The sequence below is a fragment of the Diuraphis noxia genome, unplaced genomic scaffold (genome assembly GCF_037042655.1).
Source record: "Diuraphis noxia isolate RWA-SAM2 unplaced genomic scaffold, SU_Dnox_SAM2 contig0003, whole genome shotgun sequence".
NCBI classification, from domain to species: domain Eukaryota; kingdom Metazoa; phylum Arthropoda; class Insecta; order Hemiptera; family Aphididae; genus Diuraphis; species Diuraphis noxia.
The window spans coordinates 51852662-51872718 of NW_028301713.1; the positions used below are offsets into that span (position 1 = coordinate 51852662).

At 26.3% G+C, this 20057-nt stretch overlaps 1 protein-coding gene across 1 annotated transcript in view; it reads left to right on the plus strand.

Moving 5' to 3' along the window:
- The first annotated feature begins 2093 nt into the window (after positions 1-2093).
- Positions 2094-20057, plus strand: part of LOC107168091 (inactive tyrosine-protein kinase Dnt-like) — a 92709-nt gene continuing 74745 nt past the window's right edge. The window contains exons 1-2 of the mRNA XM_089221785.1: positions 2094-2459; positions 6821-6936. Of these exons, the coding sequence (XP_089077911.1) occupies positions 6840-6936 (97 nt within the window). The 5' untranslated portion in view covers positions 2094-2459; positions 6821-6839. The remainder of the gene's footprint in view (positions 2460-6820; positions 6937-20057) is intronic.

Consider the following 20057-nt stretch of genomic DNA (forward strand, 5'->3'; position numbering starts at 1 on the left):
CAAAATTATGCTATGCACATTGTTATGTTTATTAAATTTTAAATGTGAAATAATGAACTCACGTATTTTACATTAACACATCTCTTTTGTGTTACATAAAGTGATTTAAATTAAAAATATGATTGATGTTGGTATAAAACAATATATATAAATAGTAGTTACCAGATATTAGAAAGTCATAATATCGCCTCTAAATTGACTCGAATAAAATATTTTATAAATCATTGTAGCCTGTTGTGTAGAACTCAACGCACAAGAGAAAAAACACATAGTACGTTTTTGGAGCTTATCGGTTATGCCGAAATCCACAACAGGTGTCTCATCGTCTGCTTTAAAGGAAGGCGCGGTGTTATGTTATAGCAGACGATGAAAAGTAGAATATTGGCGATCGTTGTACGAGGGAAATATCTATCTACCACCCACACTCGAGTAAAACCACTTATAACGTGCCACAGAGTTCAAACGATAATATTTTCATATTAAATTAATAATGCATTATATTTTACATTTTTTTTATCAACATTAATTGGTTGGCTTACAATTTAGTATTTACAAGCTTACCTAATATATTATATAGAAATTGCCTCTATTTTTGGCGATTCTTAGTTAGCTTTTTAATCTTCTGCCCAAGGTCCAACGTAAATATCCGTTCATGTCTACAGCTCCATCATTCAAAAAATAGTTTGGACTGCAAAAAAAAGCAGAAAGAAAAAATCTTATCTATGACAAGCGTCAGTTACTGACTTTTTTATTTATTTAACATGAACATAAATATATAATATTTCTTATTTTATAAACCATGACATATTTAATATTCGAACATTTTATTGACAATCCGATTAGTTACAAATTATGTTAATAATTATGTTAGGTATTAATTATTATTAATAATGTACCTATCTAAACTTAACTGAGCTGTAAAAAATAACTGTTTCAGTAGAATGATTATTTATTCAAAGTCGTCTGTATGAAAAAGCGTGTTGAAAATTCTTAATAAACAAGTACATGTAATATGATACATGAACCATGATTGTTTTTTTTTTTTATTTAAAAGTATTTTTAAGTAACAAAGTAAAAATATATTGACTTAAAATAAATATGAAAAAATAAAATAAATATTTGTATAGTAAGAGATAATATATTATATTTAATTAATAAACAAAGACTTCTGTAAAAAATTAAATAAATAATGCTCTAGATATTCTTATAAATATTTATTTGGAATCGTTATATCTTATTAGGTATGTTTATATTGTTATTGATTTTTTCTCAATTTAAGTTCTTATTTATTTACTCCTCATTGGATTTTATTTCTGTCCAGCATATTTGAACTCTACATTTTAAAAGTTTCCAAGAATTGTTAATCTGCTTCATAATTAATCTACGAAATTCCGAAGACTAGTTAGTCGTTACCACGTACTTGCATTATTTACGTTTATATTTTTACAAATATTAACATCAACTCCGGCTTAGCATAAAATCGTATTATGTTTTTATAGTTCTTATTTTGTGTATTTTGTATATCACATGCAGATATTACTCGCGAAAAAATGGTCAAATTATTAATTTCTCGGAAAATGTCTACGGTCGTCTAGATAGACAAGCGTATATAGAGACTATACTATAGACTATAGACACTATCGAAGAGTATTACAAGCAAACGAGCGTGTATTTTCCGAAGAACGTTGGTACGAGGAAAGAAGCAATAAAACTCATATAGGTGCAATAACAACACAGCTATAACAATAATATTATAATGTCAACCTATCGTATTTATTATTATTATGCGTTTCGACCGCCTCTGTGGGGAAATCCATCAACCCCGGGAATAATTGCAGTATACGACAAAACCCGAGAGTCAAAAGGCCCGTGCATTTTACGACGGCACGCGCGGTCTGAAACATGAATATTTGATGGTTTGTGTCGAGAACGTTCGACCTAGCTGTAGTCGGCGGCTGCAGCGGGTGGGCACCACACTGTTTACCGCGGTATACGACGAGTATTTTCTCGGTTGGGCCGGCGGATCGGTGCAACCGCGGACCGGCGGCGACGGCGCGCGACGTACCACCGGCAACCGGGGTACCCGTACCACGTGGGCGAACAGTTCTCTGCGTGTCGTCGTGCCGGTGTGTCGCGATTGTTCCGCGCACGAGAGTCGACGGCGCCGTACTGCGTTCGACATCAATTTTTTCCGAATATAATACAGTCCGGCGTTTTGACCGCGCCGTAGTTAGTTCTCGAATATATATAATATATATATATGTGTGTATAAAAAAAAAACGATCATCTCAATAGCTAATATTATTATTGTTGTTTTGTAACCGAGTTATATTACGAACTGTGTACCTACTCGTATCGTGTTTTTATCCAGGATTTATTTTTTTGAAATTAACTTTTATAATGCAAAACCCGGCGGAGATGGATTGTGATTGTTAAAATAAAAAATTGTGACAAAAAAGGTAAAATCGATCATATTTTGATGATTTTTTTTTGTTGCTAATAACATAATATATAGGTAGGTAGTAAGTACTAGGTATTACATTATACCCTTCTATTTTAAGTTGTATCTGGGACCAGTGAGACCTATGTAGATTTACGTAGGTTTATAGGTATACCTAATTGTACAATCTTGGTAAAACATAGCAGGTATGTCACTTGGATACTTATAGCTTTGATTTTAAAAATAGATAAATAAGTAAATTATGCATTTATGTGTAGGTAGGTACATTCAACTTATATTATTTTTATTTTGAACTGCTTTAACTTGGTAATAACCAAAATTTATTTAGATTAATATTATATATATATAGGTAATCATTAAAAATTTTAAAATACAAATTATTCGATAATACAACCCTTTAACGACTTAAAATTTTATATTAATCAGCAATCATTATCAAATTATTTCATGGTCACTTAAATTTTGAAAAATGTATTGTTAATAGTCATAATATTACCTATATTCTCCATTCGGATGAGCAGTGTAAGAATACCACGATTAATCATCGCATTATTTGTATTGACTGTAGGTACTTATGTAAGATATAAATCTTAAATGTATTTTAAAAATATTTCATAATCAAATAAAATTTTTAGAAATATTATGTTAAAATTCAGCTAACTGTTCTTTTCAAATTTCACTAAAATATATAACTCCTTCTATAGCATCAGTTCACTCGAAGAATATTCAAGTATGAATATAATGGAAATAAACATAAAACAATAACCGAGACAATAACTTATCTTTACGTGTTTTTCTAAAATGTTTTACTTTAATAATATTGTATACATTTTGTAAATAATTGTAATATTCTTAAATAATATGGATTTTCACTCTCATAGTGTTGTACTACACTGATAATAGATGCTTTCGAAAAATTGTTAAAATATTAATTCTTCATCCAGTCTCAAAATTTTATGATTTTATAATAACCTTTATATGCCTGTATAAAATTTCTTATTGATTCTATGTGTAAAAATGAGCATTGTAAATTGTAATTTAGGAAATAGCACTCCATCTTTTTAATGTATTGTTTGTATTTTATGTTTATGTGTACCCAAAATCTAAATACTTTATTTTTAATTTAGAAGGAACCCTTGAGTATTATCGCACACTCCCATTATTGTATTCCCATAAGATACATGCATCATAATTTCCATGGATTTGTTTACCACAATACCACATTGTTATTACCCATACATATTTGGGTAAGATATATAAGTATTGAGCACAATAAAAACGTGTTGAGCCTATTTTGACAGGTGATCGACTGAAAGAAGAATAACCTTTAAGGACCTTATACATAAACATCACGCGTGTAGTTAAACGGAAAATGAGGTAGGTACCAATACAAAGGAATAAGTCTATTGAAATTGTTTGAATTTAATTTTGCTGAATAGACAAGAGAAATTAAAGATAAACCATCAATAATAAATATATATTTGACACATACCTATAATAAATCGAATACAAAGCCCGAATAAAAATATTTATAACTAACACGTGTATACCAATGGTTTTATGTGTTTCGATTGTTTGTCTTACATATAATTGTATATACATAATGCATCTGTCGACTGCCATATATTATGTATATAATAAATATATTTAAAAATAAACAAAGGAATAATATACCTAGTTTTCTTTAGCAAATACAAATTTATAAATAAGGGATATACTAGGTAATTACTTTATAATATAACTCAATATTTAATAATAATTCTTTACTGAATTTGATAAGTCCAACTTTCCATAATACTTGTAAGAGGTAAGACGGAGACAACACGTACGGGTGTAGCACTGTAGCGTCCTCTTGACGCCGGCCGCTGGTGGTGTTGTATAGCGTCTTATCAAATACATATAAATATACATTTAATAATACGTTTACCCGCAATGTTTATAAATAACTCTTTAGTCAATACTGATAATAATGTCTAATTACAGTGTTGTCGTATTTCTAAAGTCTAAAATACTATGAAATATGAGTAGGTACCTTTAATATAACCAACCGTTTTGATTATGGAAACCGTCATATCGATAAGGTTCATTCGACATTTACATTCGCGTATACCCGCGAATCATGTGTTATTATATAAGTATACGCACTTACAGAAAACAGAGAAATGGGTATACGCCCCATTACAACACGTAAATGTACAAATAAATGTTCATTACAAAATATCTATGTATAATATATTTAAAGATACAACAATACCTTGAATAATTGAACACCATATTATAGAAACGATATAAAAAAATAGTAATAAAATATTAAGGGTATGTTTATACAATATTGTTAGATCACATTTTTGAAATGTAAAGCACAAAGTAATTAATCTTATAATAGTATTCTAAGAGGTATAAAATTAAATGTTTTACATTTTATTAAAATATATAAACATATATTAAATAACCAACAGTTTAATTTTACATTAGGCAGGTCCCATAACAGACAATAGTATATTATATTATTATTTGCGAGATTATTTGGTAGTCAAATTCTGTTGTTTGATTATTTTTAATACTAAATATTTAAATATATCTTTTCTTGATTAAATTCAAGATTATCAGCAGTTAATAAATATCCCGAATATTTAATTTTATAATACTATATTATATTCTGCTAAAAAGTAAGAACGGTCTCTATTAAATAATTTTTTTCCTATACCACTGATCCCATATAATCTGATATATCCCTAGTGACTTGTATTAAAATAAAACATCTTAGTTTTGAAACTTAAATCTGAATCAAACAGACATTTATCCCATTAGGTTTGACAAAATAAAGTTTGTTAAATTAAATATTAATTTATTATATGGTGTTTATTATTTATAAATGTATATAAAACTGTATTGGTATAGGTACCTACTTACAAAGTTACAAATGAAACACATAAACAGTTGAATTGTTAAAATCTGTTCAGCATATTATAATATTACATGTAGATATACTGTGTTTAGAGTTTAAAAGGAAAATTGTTTATTAATATTTTCGAGATACATTAAGTGTAGTTGTGCAAGTATAAAAAATTATATAATAATTATTTTTATTTAAATCTAACTGATAAATTAATGTACTTGTTTAAAACTATTGACTGTAGTTGAAACTTAAAAAAGATTTTTTCATGTTTTCATACCATATAATTTTTAATTTTTTTTGTAAATAAAAAACTAGCAATGTAATATAATATATTATGACCAATAACCATTTTAATTATAAGTCTACATCGAATTTTCAAGTCCAAGAAATTTAAATTGCTCCTACTTTAACAATAAATGTATTCTAAATATTTTTAAAGAAATGAAAAAAAGGTATTCATTTCAGTGAAAAAGACTCAAGTTCCCTGCAATAGCAATAATTTTTTAATTATGACAATAGTATAGCCAAAAATTATATTTTAAATTCTGAGAGGAGCGAATGTATTGATTTTACAATGATGTATTTTTTAAAATTTTTTTTTTGTGCTTGTGTACACGATAAGTAGTCAAAATAATGCCTCGATTTTTAACTTCAATATCTTTTCAGGTGAGAAAGTAAATCTAGTTAGTGGCGTTGGTGCATTTGGGAGGTCAAAATTTAAAATCCTTAGTAGGTAGTTTTAAAAATCGTCCAAAAAACCAATTTTAAAATGTACTTAATACAAGTTAAATACATTTTACTCATAAATTGTTGTACGTGAAATTCATACGTGAATTCAAAATAATTTTTTGAGCATTTGAAGTTCAACTCAAACTTCAACTCATTTATGTAAAAATGCGTTAATAGATATATTCAAATGAAAATAACATTATGATATTATTATAAAGTGTTTTAAAATTTGTTTTAATACAGAAAATGAGTCATATACCTAGGTATTATAGGTATCTCTACTCCATGACTCTATGAATATTTAAAAGATGTTTTGATCAAAATAAAAAACAACAAATTTGTGTGCACTGTTATTATGCTTATTTGTTAAAAATATTAATAAATCAAAAACATCATTATCTTTTAAAGTTATTAGAAACTAATATTAAAGTTCTTAGTTGGTTCTATATTAAAGGTTACGGTAATTAGTCATTCTTAATTAACATTAATGATCTCATAATTTAAAGTGTTAACAGAATTTAACTAGTTCTAAAACTGCATTCTCTGCATGTTTCATGTCGGCGTGTGAACGACTACACAATATTACTAAATTACAATATGACGTCATACTCATAATCATACAATGTGTCCATGTGGTCCATATAATTACATCAGTGTAACATGTGATTATAAAAAAATGTTTATATTATATACACTTTATACATATATAAGATATATTTTTTATTCTACAGGACAACAGCATAAACACAGATGGGGTACATCACAATTCTCTTGCTATATTGCTTATCAAGTGCAACAGGTCACTTGAATGTGTTCATCAGTCAAAAAGAAGTCAAAAGGATTATGGGTTAGTATAGTTTACTTATCACCATTTTTTTTTAATAAAACGATATTTGATATAGTTTTAATGGAGGTTATATTTAATTGAATTTAGAAACTAGTTGTAGGACTTATTTATATAAGATAATATTTAGTACGTTTTGTTCAAATTACAATCAAAATTAACTTAATGTTCAGTAATTCTTATGTAATGTAATGGTATAATATTATGGTTTGCATTCATATTATAAAAAATATTACAAAGGGTACTTATTCTATAGATTACATAGGTACTCTTATAAACTAAAAGTTCAATGGAATATGGATCAATGTATTTAGTTGTGTTGTAAGGAATAACACGATATACAATTTGCATTATGATTCTTTTAGTATAGCCCTTTAGAAATAACAAGCAATATTATCCGTCTTTAAGGTAGCCATTTCATCAGTAGTAATATATTACTACCCATGCTTGTTACGTATACCTACATGGTTTATCAAGTTATTGTTTTATTGATACCTTTGAACACAAATAATTGTTTTATTTTTAATACATTATATTACTAGTTAATGCATATAAAATATAATCTATTTATTACAATAACTAAATATGTCTACGCATTTCTCATCTAATAACCTAACTAATGGTCACATACTGACATATAAAAATGTAAATACAAAATAAAATTAAATAGAAAATATTTAAAATCAAATGAAGAATTTATGTTTTGTATTGAAATATTTTTATTTTATACATTCATTATAAATCTAAATTTTAAATAATATTCAATCAATACATAAAGCTTAACTCTAAAATAATCGTAGTTTATACATAATGTTATACTTTGTGTTATAAACACTTAATTTTAAATATTGAAATATTTTCTTTCAATAAATGATAATTCGTTTTATTTGTTTGTGTAATATTTTCGTTAAAATTACGATTGGTTTTTTATTCCATTTCTTATTTAACTACATTTCGTTTGTAAACGTTTGTATAACAGCACTTTAATCGTTGTTAGTCGTTTATATTCATTTTTATCCTTCTACTGCAGTATTCGTTTTTTAAAAAATATTGCAATTTTTATTTCCTAAACGAAGTCGTGAGAAAAATGTCTATACTCCCCTTATTCGAAATTAGATTTTGTCGCCGTCGTTGTCTCCATTAAACTTGGTGGGCGCTGACAAAGAACCCTTTTACACCACTAGCTATTACATTGGGTGTTTGACCTTAAAAAAAATAAAGTGCCTTATTTGAAATCTCAAAGCTTTTTATGTATAAAACAAGACACCTAATTGGCAACTCCTGCAGTATAGAGGGTGAGTTATTCGTGAGCCAATCGGAACAACGCAATATTACAAAATTAAACGCTACGTAAAAAGGATGGAAGTGGGAAAAGATAAAAGTAAAGTTGATGAAGAATTAGATCATTCCAACTTTTATTCGTTACAAACGATGAATACCCCTTATTTAATCGCTTCACAAAATAAGATAGGTAATATATGTATTTTCTTCACAATTTATCTTTTATGAAAATAAAAATATTTATGTTTTAGATGAAAAAGAACAATATTAATATTATAAAAGTTAAAAGTTTTACCCATCAAGTTTTATTTTTAGAATCTTATAAATAATTTCAAATTCTAGTATCTTAGAATTCAAGGAACAATTGATGTATTTTTCAAAATCACAAAAATTTGAAAATTATTTCATAGTTAAAAATGTATAAAATTTTCAATTTGTGAAACTTAAGGATTGAAATTGTAATACATGATTCTTCATTAGTAGTTCTTACTGTAACCAAAAAATGTATAAATTAATTAAAAATATTTTATAGACATTTTAAGTTAAGTTTTTGATGAAATTATAAATATTTTTTTTTTAACTACGATTAACGAATAACGATTCTAATTATTTTGTTATAAATTAAAAATATTATTCGTGAGTACTTGAAATTGTTAACGTATGTTAATATAATTTATAGATATGAGGACATTTTTAAAACCAATATTTTCCGTAGAAATCAAGTCAACCTTATTATCATTTACTGGTAGGAAACTACGTATATAGGTAAATAGGTATAATTTGTAATATATACGTATCCTGATAGACCATCTAAGCACTCAGATTCGTTGTTTATCGACTTTGACATGCTTTAAAATTTAACAAATACTATACAATGAATTACTGTTGGCGAGTTACACTCGATATAGTTGACACCTACTGTCGAGCAAAACGGTTATCTCGATTCGCTTTTTTTTGTTCAATGTTTTCTATTTTTTCTTAATAGTTCTAATGATCTAAGTAGAGTTTTTTATTTTTTAGTCTTTGTGAATTTTAATTAACATGTTTATTTCCATGTCCTATGTGGTGTGAGAAAGAATTCAAACTTTTTGATTGAGTTACCGGAAGATGATTTTAAATGTCCATGTGCGGAGTCCACGACAAATGTCTGTCGAAAATGCCTTCAATAATTTTTACTGAGTTTCTGTGTGCAACTTTAATATTGTCATTGGTTATTTTTAGAGCATAATCATTCCTATTTTTGTGAACGTGGTGCAGCTGGATTTTTCTGGAGTGAAATGAAACCCGGGTTTTTTTTGCTCAGTTTTCTAAATTAGTTGATATTGTTTGGAGCAGGCTTTGTGTTGTGTTTTTACATTTATTTCTGCACTAGAAATTGAAATCATATAAATTAAATTTAATGGGAGTACGTAATTTTCGGTAATGCCGTTGATGGCAAACAGGAAGAGGGACACTGAGAGAAACGAACCTTGGGGAATTTGGTTTTCTATCTATTTTGATTGAACTCCACTCAATGCTATCACTTTTTAATATGAAATATTTAGGAAGTTGTCATTTTTGTTGAAATTGTGTTGATTAGAATGGTAAATATTACAAAGTTAAATGTTTAGTTAGATGATATATATTTAACAGAAGTTGCCACAAATTCAAGATACAAAATTATGTTTATATTATTACTAGGATAATCCGATTTTAAGTACATAGCTACACATCCACTTGCAAGAAGACAATTAGTTCTATTAAAACTGTATTCTTTATAGTTATTTAGTGATCCGGTGTTAAGGTTGTTGGAGTTTGTTTCTTGCAAACATAGGATTTATGTGTAGTGTTCTGAAATTAATGATTTCAGTTCATCGATTTTTCTTTAAAAACTATAAATGTTTCACTGGAGAATTTGATGTTATTTGGATTCGTTCTTTTTTTTTTTTTAAATATATTTTTTTATAATAAATGTTTACACTATTCTAGAGTGGAATCGGTACCTAGTGTTACATCAAGTAGAGAATTGGAGAGTCTAGTGAGTCTATTTTTAATGCTTAGATTTTTGAACTTCGATTGGACTATATCCAAGATCTCAATTATTTCCATGGAAGATAAATTGAGAGGTTTAAGCTCACTTGATATGTCTTGGACGCAGAGTGAAGTTTCAATTTGAGTTAAGTAAAACTTATTTTTAAATCAAGTATTTTTTTGAACGATGGTTAAGCAGATTTTAACGACTTGTCTAGTTTTAATATAATTTGTTCAATGGAGTTTGAACGTTTTGTTTCCTTTGGGGGAAGTTGTATTGTTTTGGAGGCTTTTGGGGCTATTTCACTTTACGGTGGGGAGTTGGTTACTTTTTTTCTTTGAATTTGGAATCTTTTAGTTTGGTTTTTAGTGAACTCTTATTGGTTTGGATGTTTTCTGAGTTGGTGTTTGCTTGAGGTATGATAGCTAGATTTTCTGTAGTGATGAGAAACTGATGAAGGGCCGGTCTTTTAACTTGTTCCACTGAGGTTCTGGGTGAGAGATGGTTCATAGGATATTATGTTGGATTGGTTTTCGATATTAGATTGTTGAGTATTGTATTCTGTGTCATTCATTCCTAAATGGGACTTGGATGTTAATGTTGGGAATTTGAAACTTTATTTTCTGTAATATTTTTGTAACGATTGAATTTGTGAAGTTTGTTTACAACTATAGCTTATTACAGTGTCGTCTAATGAAAAAATACGGTATACGGTTTGTTCAAATAAAATAAAAATTGAACTAGGAATTTTATCATTGTCATCTGGGTTTATATATAGTTGTCGGAGGAAGCTTTCAATATGTCCATACTTGTAATTAGCGAAGCCATCTTTTATAAAGGTGATCAGTGATAATATTTTAATTGAAACATTGGCGATAGCGTTTGAGATAACGTCGTGAAGTATAATAGGTCGCACGTTAAAAAGAATTATTCTTTTGACAGGATTAATAAGACGACGAAATGTCATCTTTGTTTTGTTAATAACAATGTACGACTATTGAGTAATTATTTGATCAACAATATTTTTGTTTGAAAAATATATGCAAAATCTATTATTTGAAATTCGTGAGGCAAATCTTACATTATTCGGAGAAGTTAATTGACTGAAAGCTTTAATGCATTCAATACTCGTATAGGGTACATCTTCAATAGTGTTGAAAAAAATTGCTTGGTTTTTTTTGGAAAATACACGTTCGCAGTAGTTTCAGCTAATGTTTTGAGGTTCGGTAGTAAATTATCTGGAAAGTCTGCAGATCGGTCTCGTCTATATTTGTAAATATGGGGTAAGACTTGTTAAAGGTACTTATGACTATGGGTGATAGCAATATAACTATACATACCTTCTTAATTGTTGATCGTTTTGCTTTACTGCTATCGGAAGCTATACAAATGAAATTAACGAGGACCGTGGCAAATGTGTGTATCGGTCAGTGGTCACACAAGTACTATAGTATATTTTATTGCATTATTATCTACAATATTTTCCGAAATATTTATTTTCTTAAATGTCTCTTTTTTTACTAATGAACAGCTAATATCAATTGCTTTATAATATTATATTCACCGTTGTTTTATGGCATATTTTGAAGTATATTAGCTATAAATTATAAGTTATAACTAGGGAACGGATTTGAATGCAAATCGCATTTTTTTCTGAATGTCTGAAAACATTGGTTTCCAAGCAAAAAGTTCATTTCATACATCAAAGAATTAAAAAATGTAACTTTTATTTTGCATTTTTAAGACTTCAATGCATTTTTAGAGCATTTTTTGAAATTTTTAGTGCATTTTGTGGTTTTTAAGTCATTTTTTCAATATTTTTTCTACATTCATTCTAAAAAAAAAATTAAAATACCCAAATATATTGTATTATGTTACGAAATTACGAAATTATTGTTGACACGCGTAGACACAAAATACATACATACAAGTTACAACAGATTATTACCCACATTAAGGTCAAGATAAGATATAAGATACGATAAACTATTTATCTAAAGTTATTAATTAAGGTTGTATTGTATTTAAATATTTTTTATTAGATTTTTCATAATAATGTGTTTTTTTATAAGTTTAAATACAAAATTTTGTTTTTATTGAATATAAACCCATTTTTAAAGTTTTTTAGGGCATTTTTTGATGTTAAAGCATTTTTTTAAGGCATTTTTCTTGTTTTTTATAGCATTTAAATCCGTTCCCTAGTTATAACGATACCATTGGGATGTAACTTCATAATTTATTAAACGATACAATATTATGTTTAAATTCTTAATTAATTGAAAATTATACATAGTTAATCCATCGATAACATTATGTACACAATAATCAAAAAAAATTAAATACTGGTAGATAAATTTAATTTAAACCCATATATTATGTCAATAACAAATTAAATACATGGTTTTTTCTTTATCCCGGAAAAGCGGTGGAAACCCTGAATGGCAGAAAACGTCACTTGCTTACAAAACTATATTGTGTTTTTATTATTATTATTATTTTACTAATTGAATCTGGAGAGACCCTACTCATGTCCTCCGCAATCTCAATAGTTTGTTTTTGCATCAGGAAGGTTTCTTTATATATATATATATATATTTAAAAAATAAATATTATTACAGGCTTTCCTGAGAGAGAATTGCAATACTTCTGCTATTCCTGGGGTGGGTGGTATTTATGCAAAATGCAGCAGGCTAGAGGACGATGGTTGAGTGAGAGTGAGAGCTTTTGGAGTAGAGAGTAACAAAAGAATAACAGCGTATTAAACGTTAAAAAGCCCTTAGCCCCGAAGGAATTAATTTTCATGTGCCGCTTCCGCCTTTTCAATGTAGACTTGCTAACATTAAATATTAACCCTTCGAAACCTCTTTCTGTCTCACTCCTACTCAGTCTATATCGCGCCCCTATTTATTTTTGTGGCATTTTAACAATCTAGAACAATACGATATGACCATTTCTCTTTTTATCCACCGTTTCATTTCGCATTGTTATTCTACGTTAATGTATTAATTTCAACTGTTCTTTTCACGATATGCGTTGTGAATTATAAAAAAAAAATTATACCCAATTACAATAAATTAAAATTCATTTGTACCGTTTTTTTTAAAATTTATAATCAAACCGGATGACCAGTTATTAAATTAATGAAAAATAAGCAAGATCATATAATTTTTTTTCGTTTTATTACGATTTATACGATTTATAATGTACAAATATTTATTAGTTCATTAATTTTTAGATTCTGACCGAAGTGATGAATATATTGATTTTACAATGAAGTGTGTGTTTTTTTTTTTTTTTGTGTCTGTGTACAGCAACTAGTCGAAATAATGCTTCGATTTCAAACTTTGGGGGTGGTTTCCGATGTAAAAGTGAAGATCCTTGGTGCATTATAGAGGTCAAAAGTAAACATCTTTCAAAAAAATCGAGAAAAACAAAAAAAAAATGACAGAAAAACTGGAATTTTTACGCAAAATCAGTTTTCGCCCAAATCGATTTTTTTATATGGTTGTAATTCAAAAACTAATCACTGTAAATACTTGAAATTTTCACCAAATGTTTATGGTAGTGCTATCTATATACAGTTTAATTTTCAAAAATGTTTGACTTTTTTTGAGTTATTTATAGACCACTGAAATTTTCGACTTTTTTGAGAATTTTTTTTTTGAAGTGTCGGTAAAAAAATATTGGACGACCAAAAAAACTTGAAAATTTAATACAAGGTTCCTTATGAATTGTTATTATTGTAGCTAAAAAAAAAATTAAAAATCGTAAATCACGATTTTTTTTAATAAGCGTTTATAGTTAAAAATTTTACGAAATCTGTCGAAAACGCGAAAATTTGCAAGTAATTTTGAAGTTGAAAAATCATAAAATTTTTTGCGTTTTTAACTAAGGATTAAAAATACAACACTAAGTTTTCCATAAATTTTCCTTTAAGTAGCTATAGAGAAAACTCGAAGCATCATTATAGGAAAAATTTTAAGTGCGTTTGAATTTCAAATTTTTACGAAATAGCGTACCGATAACGATTTATCCTCAAACGAATTAAAATATTTGTTATTATTCAAAAAGTATAAGTCGTAGACACGTGAAAATTTTATCAGTTATTTAGATTGGCATTTTTTTTACATGATTTAATTTTCAAAATATTTTGACTTTTTTTGAGGTATTTATAGACAACTGAAATTTTCAATTTTTCTGAAATTTTTTTTTTGAAGTGTCGATAAAATTTTTATGGCCCTATCAAAATACTTGAAAATTTTATACAAAGTTCCTCTTAAGTTATTCTTAAAGTGATTAAAAAATTATAAGAATATATAGGCACGATTTTAGATTCTGAACGAAGTGATGAATGTATTGATTTTACAATGATGTGTGTTTTTTTTTTTTGTGTCTGTGTACAGCATAACTAGTCGAAATAATGCTTCGATTTCAAACTTTGGGGGTGTTTTCCGATGTAAAATTGAAGATCCTTGGTGCATTATAGAGGTCAAAAGTAAACATTTTCCAACAGTTTTCAAAAAAATCGAGAAAAACAAAAAAAAAATGACAGAAAAACGGGAATTTTTACGCAAAATCAGTTTTCGACCAAATCGATTTTTTTATATGGTTGTAATTCAAAAAATAATCACTTTAAATACTTGAAATTTTCACCAAATGTTCATGTTAGTGTTCTCTATATACAGTTTAATTTTCAAAAATTGACTTTTTTTGAGTTATTTATAGACCACTGAAATTTACACTTTTTTTGAGAATTTTTTTTTGAAGTGTCGGTAAAAAAATGTTGGACGACCAAAAAAACTTGAAAATTTAATACAAGGTTCCTTATGAGTTTTTCTTATTGTAGCTAAAAAAAATTAAAAATCGTAAGTCACAATTTTTTTTAATAAGCTTTTATAGTTCAAAATTTTACGAAATCTGTCGAAAACGCGAAAATTTGCAAGGAATTTTGAAGTTGAAAAATCATAAAATTTTTGTGTTTATAACTAAAGATTAAGAATACATCACTAAGTATTCCATAAGTTTTACTTCAAGTAGCTATAGAGAAAACTCGAAGCGTCATTATAGGAAAAATTTTAATTGCGTTTGAATTTTAAATTTTTACGAAATAGCGTAACGATAACGATTTATCCTGAAACGATTTTAAATATTTGTTATTATTCAAAAAGTATGAGTCCTAGATACTTGAAAATTTTACCAGTTATTAAGATTGGCATTTTCTTAACATGATTTAATTTTCAAAATATTTATAGACAACTGAAATTTTCAATATTTCTGAAAATTTTTTTGGAAGGGTCGATAAAATTTTTTTGGCCCTATCAAAATACTTGAAAATTGAATACAAAGTTCCTCATAAGTTATTCTTATAGTAATCAAAAAATTATAAAAATACATAGGCACAATTTTTTTTATAAGATTTTACAGTTCAAATTTTGACTAAATACATAAAAATTACGGCAATGTTCAAATTATCTTAGATAGAGATTCATAAAAGTTTTTCTTTTTAATTCTAAGATTTGAGAATTTAATACAAGGCTCATAATATATTTTTACAATAGCAGTTGAAAAATAAAATAAATGTATAGCCACAATTTTTTTTTTACATGTATTCAAATTTTAATTTTGACAACATACGTAAAAATCACAAAAATTCGTAAATTATTTTATCCTAGAAATTCATAAAAAATTTTCCTTTTATACCTAAGATTTGAAAATTTAATACAAGGCTCCTAAAATAGTTTTACAATAGCATTTGAAAAATAAAATAAATATATAGTCACACATTTTTTTTATAAGCATTTATAGTTCAAATTTTGACTAAATACATAAAAATTACGGCAATGTTCAAATCATCTTAGATCGAAATTCATAAAAAATTTTCCTTTTATACCTAAGATTTGAAAATTTAATACAAGGCTCCTAAAATATTTTTACAATAGCATTTGAAAAATAAAATAAATATATAGTCACACATTTTTTTTATAAGCATTTATAGTTCAAATTTTGACTAAATACATAAAAATTACGGCAATGTTCAAATCATCTTAGATCGAAATCCATAAAAAATTTTCTTTTTAAATGTAAGATTTGAAAATTTAATGAAAGATTCCTTACAAATTTTTCAATCTTTATCACAAAAAAAATGTCCACCGGAATTTCAAATTAAATTTTTATTAGCATTTGAATTTCAAATATTGACAAAAATTCGTCAAAACCATGAATATTTGCAAATTATTTTGTAGTTCAAAATTCATATAATATTATTTGTATTTATATCTAAGGTTATAAAATTTAACACCAAGTTTTCCACAAGTTTTGCTTCAAATAGCTATAGAGAAAATTTGAAGCGTCATTATAGGAAAAATGTTTTAGCCTTCAAGTTTTAAATTTTTATGAAATCGCGTAATGATAACGATTTATCTTTAACCCAGGTATTCGTATATATAAGGTATTATGAATTATGATAACTACATTAATTGATTAACCATGTCTTATGCAAAATGCGTCTTAATTGAAAAATAAAATATTTGTTTCAAAATAGAATATATGACAATATTATAATATATCCTAGACTGACAAATCATCTCTGTTCAGAATCGTTTTTCGTATACAATGATACCTATCATTGCATTCAAATTTAATCCCATCCATTACAGTAACCTACTGTACAGCAGAGCGACATCCACGACTTACCCGCTTTTTTTTTATTAGCATTTGAAGTTCAAATGTAACAACGTATTGACTTAATACGTAAAAATTACGGCAATGTTCAAATTATCTTAGATAGAAATTCATAAAAGTTTTTCTTTTTAATTCTAAGATTTGAGAATTTAATACAAGGCTCATAATATAGTTTTGCAATAGCAGTTGAAAAAAAAAAGAAATATATAGCCATATTTTTTTTTTACATGCATTCAAATTTTAATTTTGACAATATACGTAAAAATCACGAAAATTCGTAAATTATTATAAGCTAGAAATTCATAAAAAATTTTCTTTTTAAATCTAAGATTTGAAAATTGAATACAAGATTCCTTACAAATTTGTCAATCTTAATCACAAAAAAAATGTCCACCGGAAATTCAAATTAAATTTTTATTAGCATTTGAATTTCAAATATTGACAAAAATTTGTCAAAACCATGAATATTTGCAAATTATTTTGTAGTTCAAAATTCATAATATTGTTTGTATTTATATCTAAAGTTATACAATTTAACACCAAGTTTTCCATAAGTTTTGCTTCAAATAGCTTTAGAGAAAATTTGAAGCGTCATTATAGGAAAAATGTTTTGAGCGTTTGAGTTTTAAATTTTTATGAAATCGCGTAATGATAACGATTTATCCTCAAACCAGGTATTCGTATATATAAGGTATTATGAATTATGATAATGCAAAATGCGTCTTAATTGAAAAATAAAATATTTGTTTCAAAATAGAATATATGACAATATTTAAATATAATATATCCTAGACTGACAAATCATCTCCGTTCAGAATCGTTTCGTATACAATGATACCTATCATTGCATTCAAATTTAATCCCATCCATTACAGTAACCTACAGTACAGCAGAGCGACATCCACGACTTACCCGCTTTTTTATTATTATATTTAATTAGTTTATTACTATTCGTTTTAAAACCAAAATATTGATATTTAAAAAAATCAGCCATTTGACTAAAATAAGACAGTGTTTTTACCATATAATTTTTTTTTAAAATCAGATTTACAAATTGGCTATATTGAATATTTCGAAAAAAATTTTTATCAATTTTTAAGTTTTTTATTTTCAGTATTAAAAAATAAAAAATGTATTCTAAATATATAGCGTGAGTGTCTATGAAATATGAATTATATTTAAAAGAAATTTTTTAAAAATATTGATTAGAACAAAAGTTATTTCATTTGTCAGAATGTCAAATCTCTGTGGGACACCCTGTATAATAATTTATAACTAGATATAACATGTTATTAAAGTCTCTTGTCTCAAAAGTCAATACTAATGAACCGTATAAAAAGGTGTGAATATAGGTTCATAATTTAAATAGTTAAAAAAAATTGAATAGTTGGAAAATTTCATCATAGTAAAATAAATAAAGTAATAGCGAAAAAGTAGTTTAATGAGTGATGACTTGAGGTATTAACTACAGTTAATATTTTCTAAATAAAAACATAATATTTAAAATCGTTAATGGAAAACTGTATTTTTTAAATTATAATTTTAGTAATCAATTCCATAAAATTAAGATAAAAACAATTTATTTATATTACATATGAAATTTTCGAATTTCTATGAGAAATATTTTTGTCACATTTTTTAGTTATTCTAAAAATTTTTTTTTTTATACTTAGATAACTAAAAACAGTGATCCATCACAATAAGTTTTTAGACAGAATCTGAAACGTTTTCATTCACCTATTTTAAATCGAGAATGAATATTATTCTATAATAATGTTAAGTGTTTAATTATTATTGTAAATTTAAAAAAAAAAAATTGTGTGAAAATTTTTATATTTATGTATTATAAATAATTTTATGAATTACTCAATTACTCGTATATACCTAGTAATACTCATTGTATTATGGTAATAATATTTAAAAATTTTCATACTGCGAATATTTTTAAAAATGTATTTACAATGTTACTGTTAAATGATTATTTTTGATATTTATATCGTTCAAGTGTAAATATGACTGTATTTTCATAATAATATTTTAAGTATGAAACGATTTTTTGATTACCTAACACAGAACCAACATTATTAATACATCTTAGATTAGGTTATGGTCTATATAACTCGTAACTGTATAATATGGCTTAAAATTATGGTTTAAATTATTGTAAGTATTATAACATTATAATATATAGGTACCTAGTATTGAATATTATATTTTTCCAATGTTTATATTATTATATACTACCCGCAAATAATAATAATAATAATAATAAAAAAAAAAATAGTCGCTCGGAGCGATCGTGAGTTTTCAAAAAGGTTTACTGTGTAATTTCCTCCCTCCTCTGTAAGCTCTTAAAAAAAAAAAAAAAAATGAATTCTGTATGAAAAAATATGAACACAGAAGAGGAAATTACCAATAAAGTTTAATGTAGGTAAGGAAAATACACAGTACATACGTACACTAGCTTTACACACAGACATAAAATATATTTAATACATATATATGTTTTTACATATCAAACCGAGACTGACTTTTGTTTGAAAATAATAAAAAAATTATTCGTATGTTATAATATATATTGTGTAAGTTTCAAGTGGCTTCCGTTTGTTAAGTTCCATAAATTGTATATGGATTTTCCGCGTATACTTTTTTGTCCTCAGCCATTCGTATTTTTATTCTTCGAATTCAATAATAAATAATACTTCATCCTACTACATTTCTACTACTATAATAAGTCTCTATATTAATTGGTTGTATTTCAAAATAAAAACAAGACTGTACATTTGTTGCCTTTCTGGCATATGAATATCTTTCAAAGATTTAGAACTATATAATCACACAATATTTGACGATACGTTTATTTTAAATAAAATACTTAATCACGTTTAATGATTTTTCAGTAAAAAATGATTTTATTCAAACAATATATTTATTCTTTATGAATGATGAATATATAGGTACGTACATAGAACTCGTACAAATTAAAATAATCTTACAGTAATTATAAATATCCAAAACGGATACAATTAAAATTGTTTGTACCTACCGCCGATATTAATAATTTTATTACATCACCCTATTAAATACGATAGTATCACATCACTCATCAACTAGCATGACTAATTAGTTATACATTTACTATTTATCAATG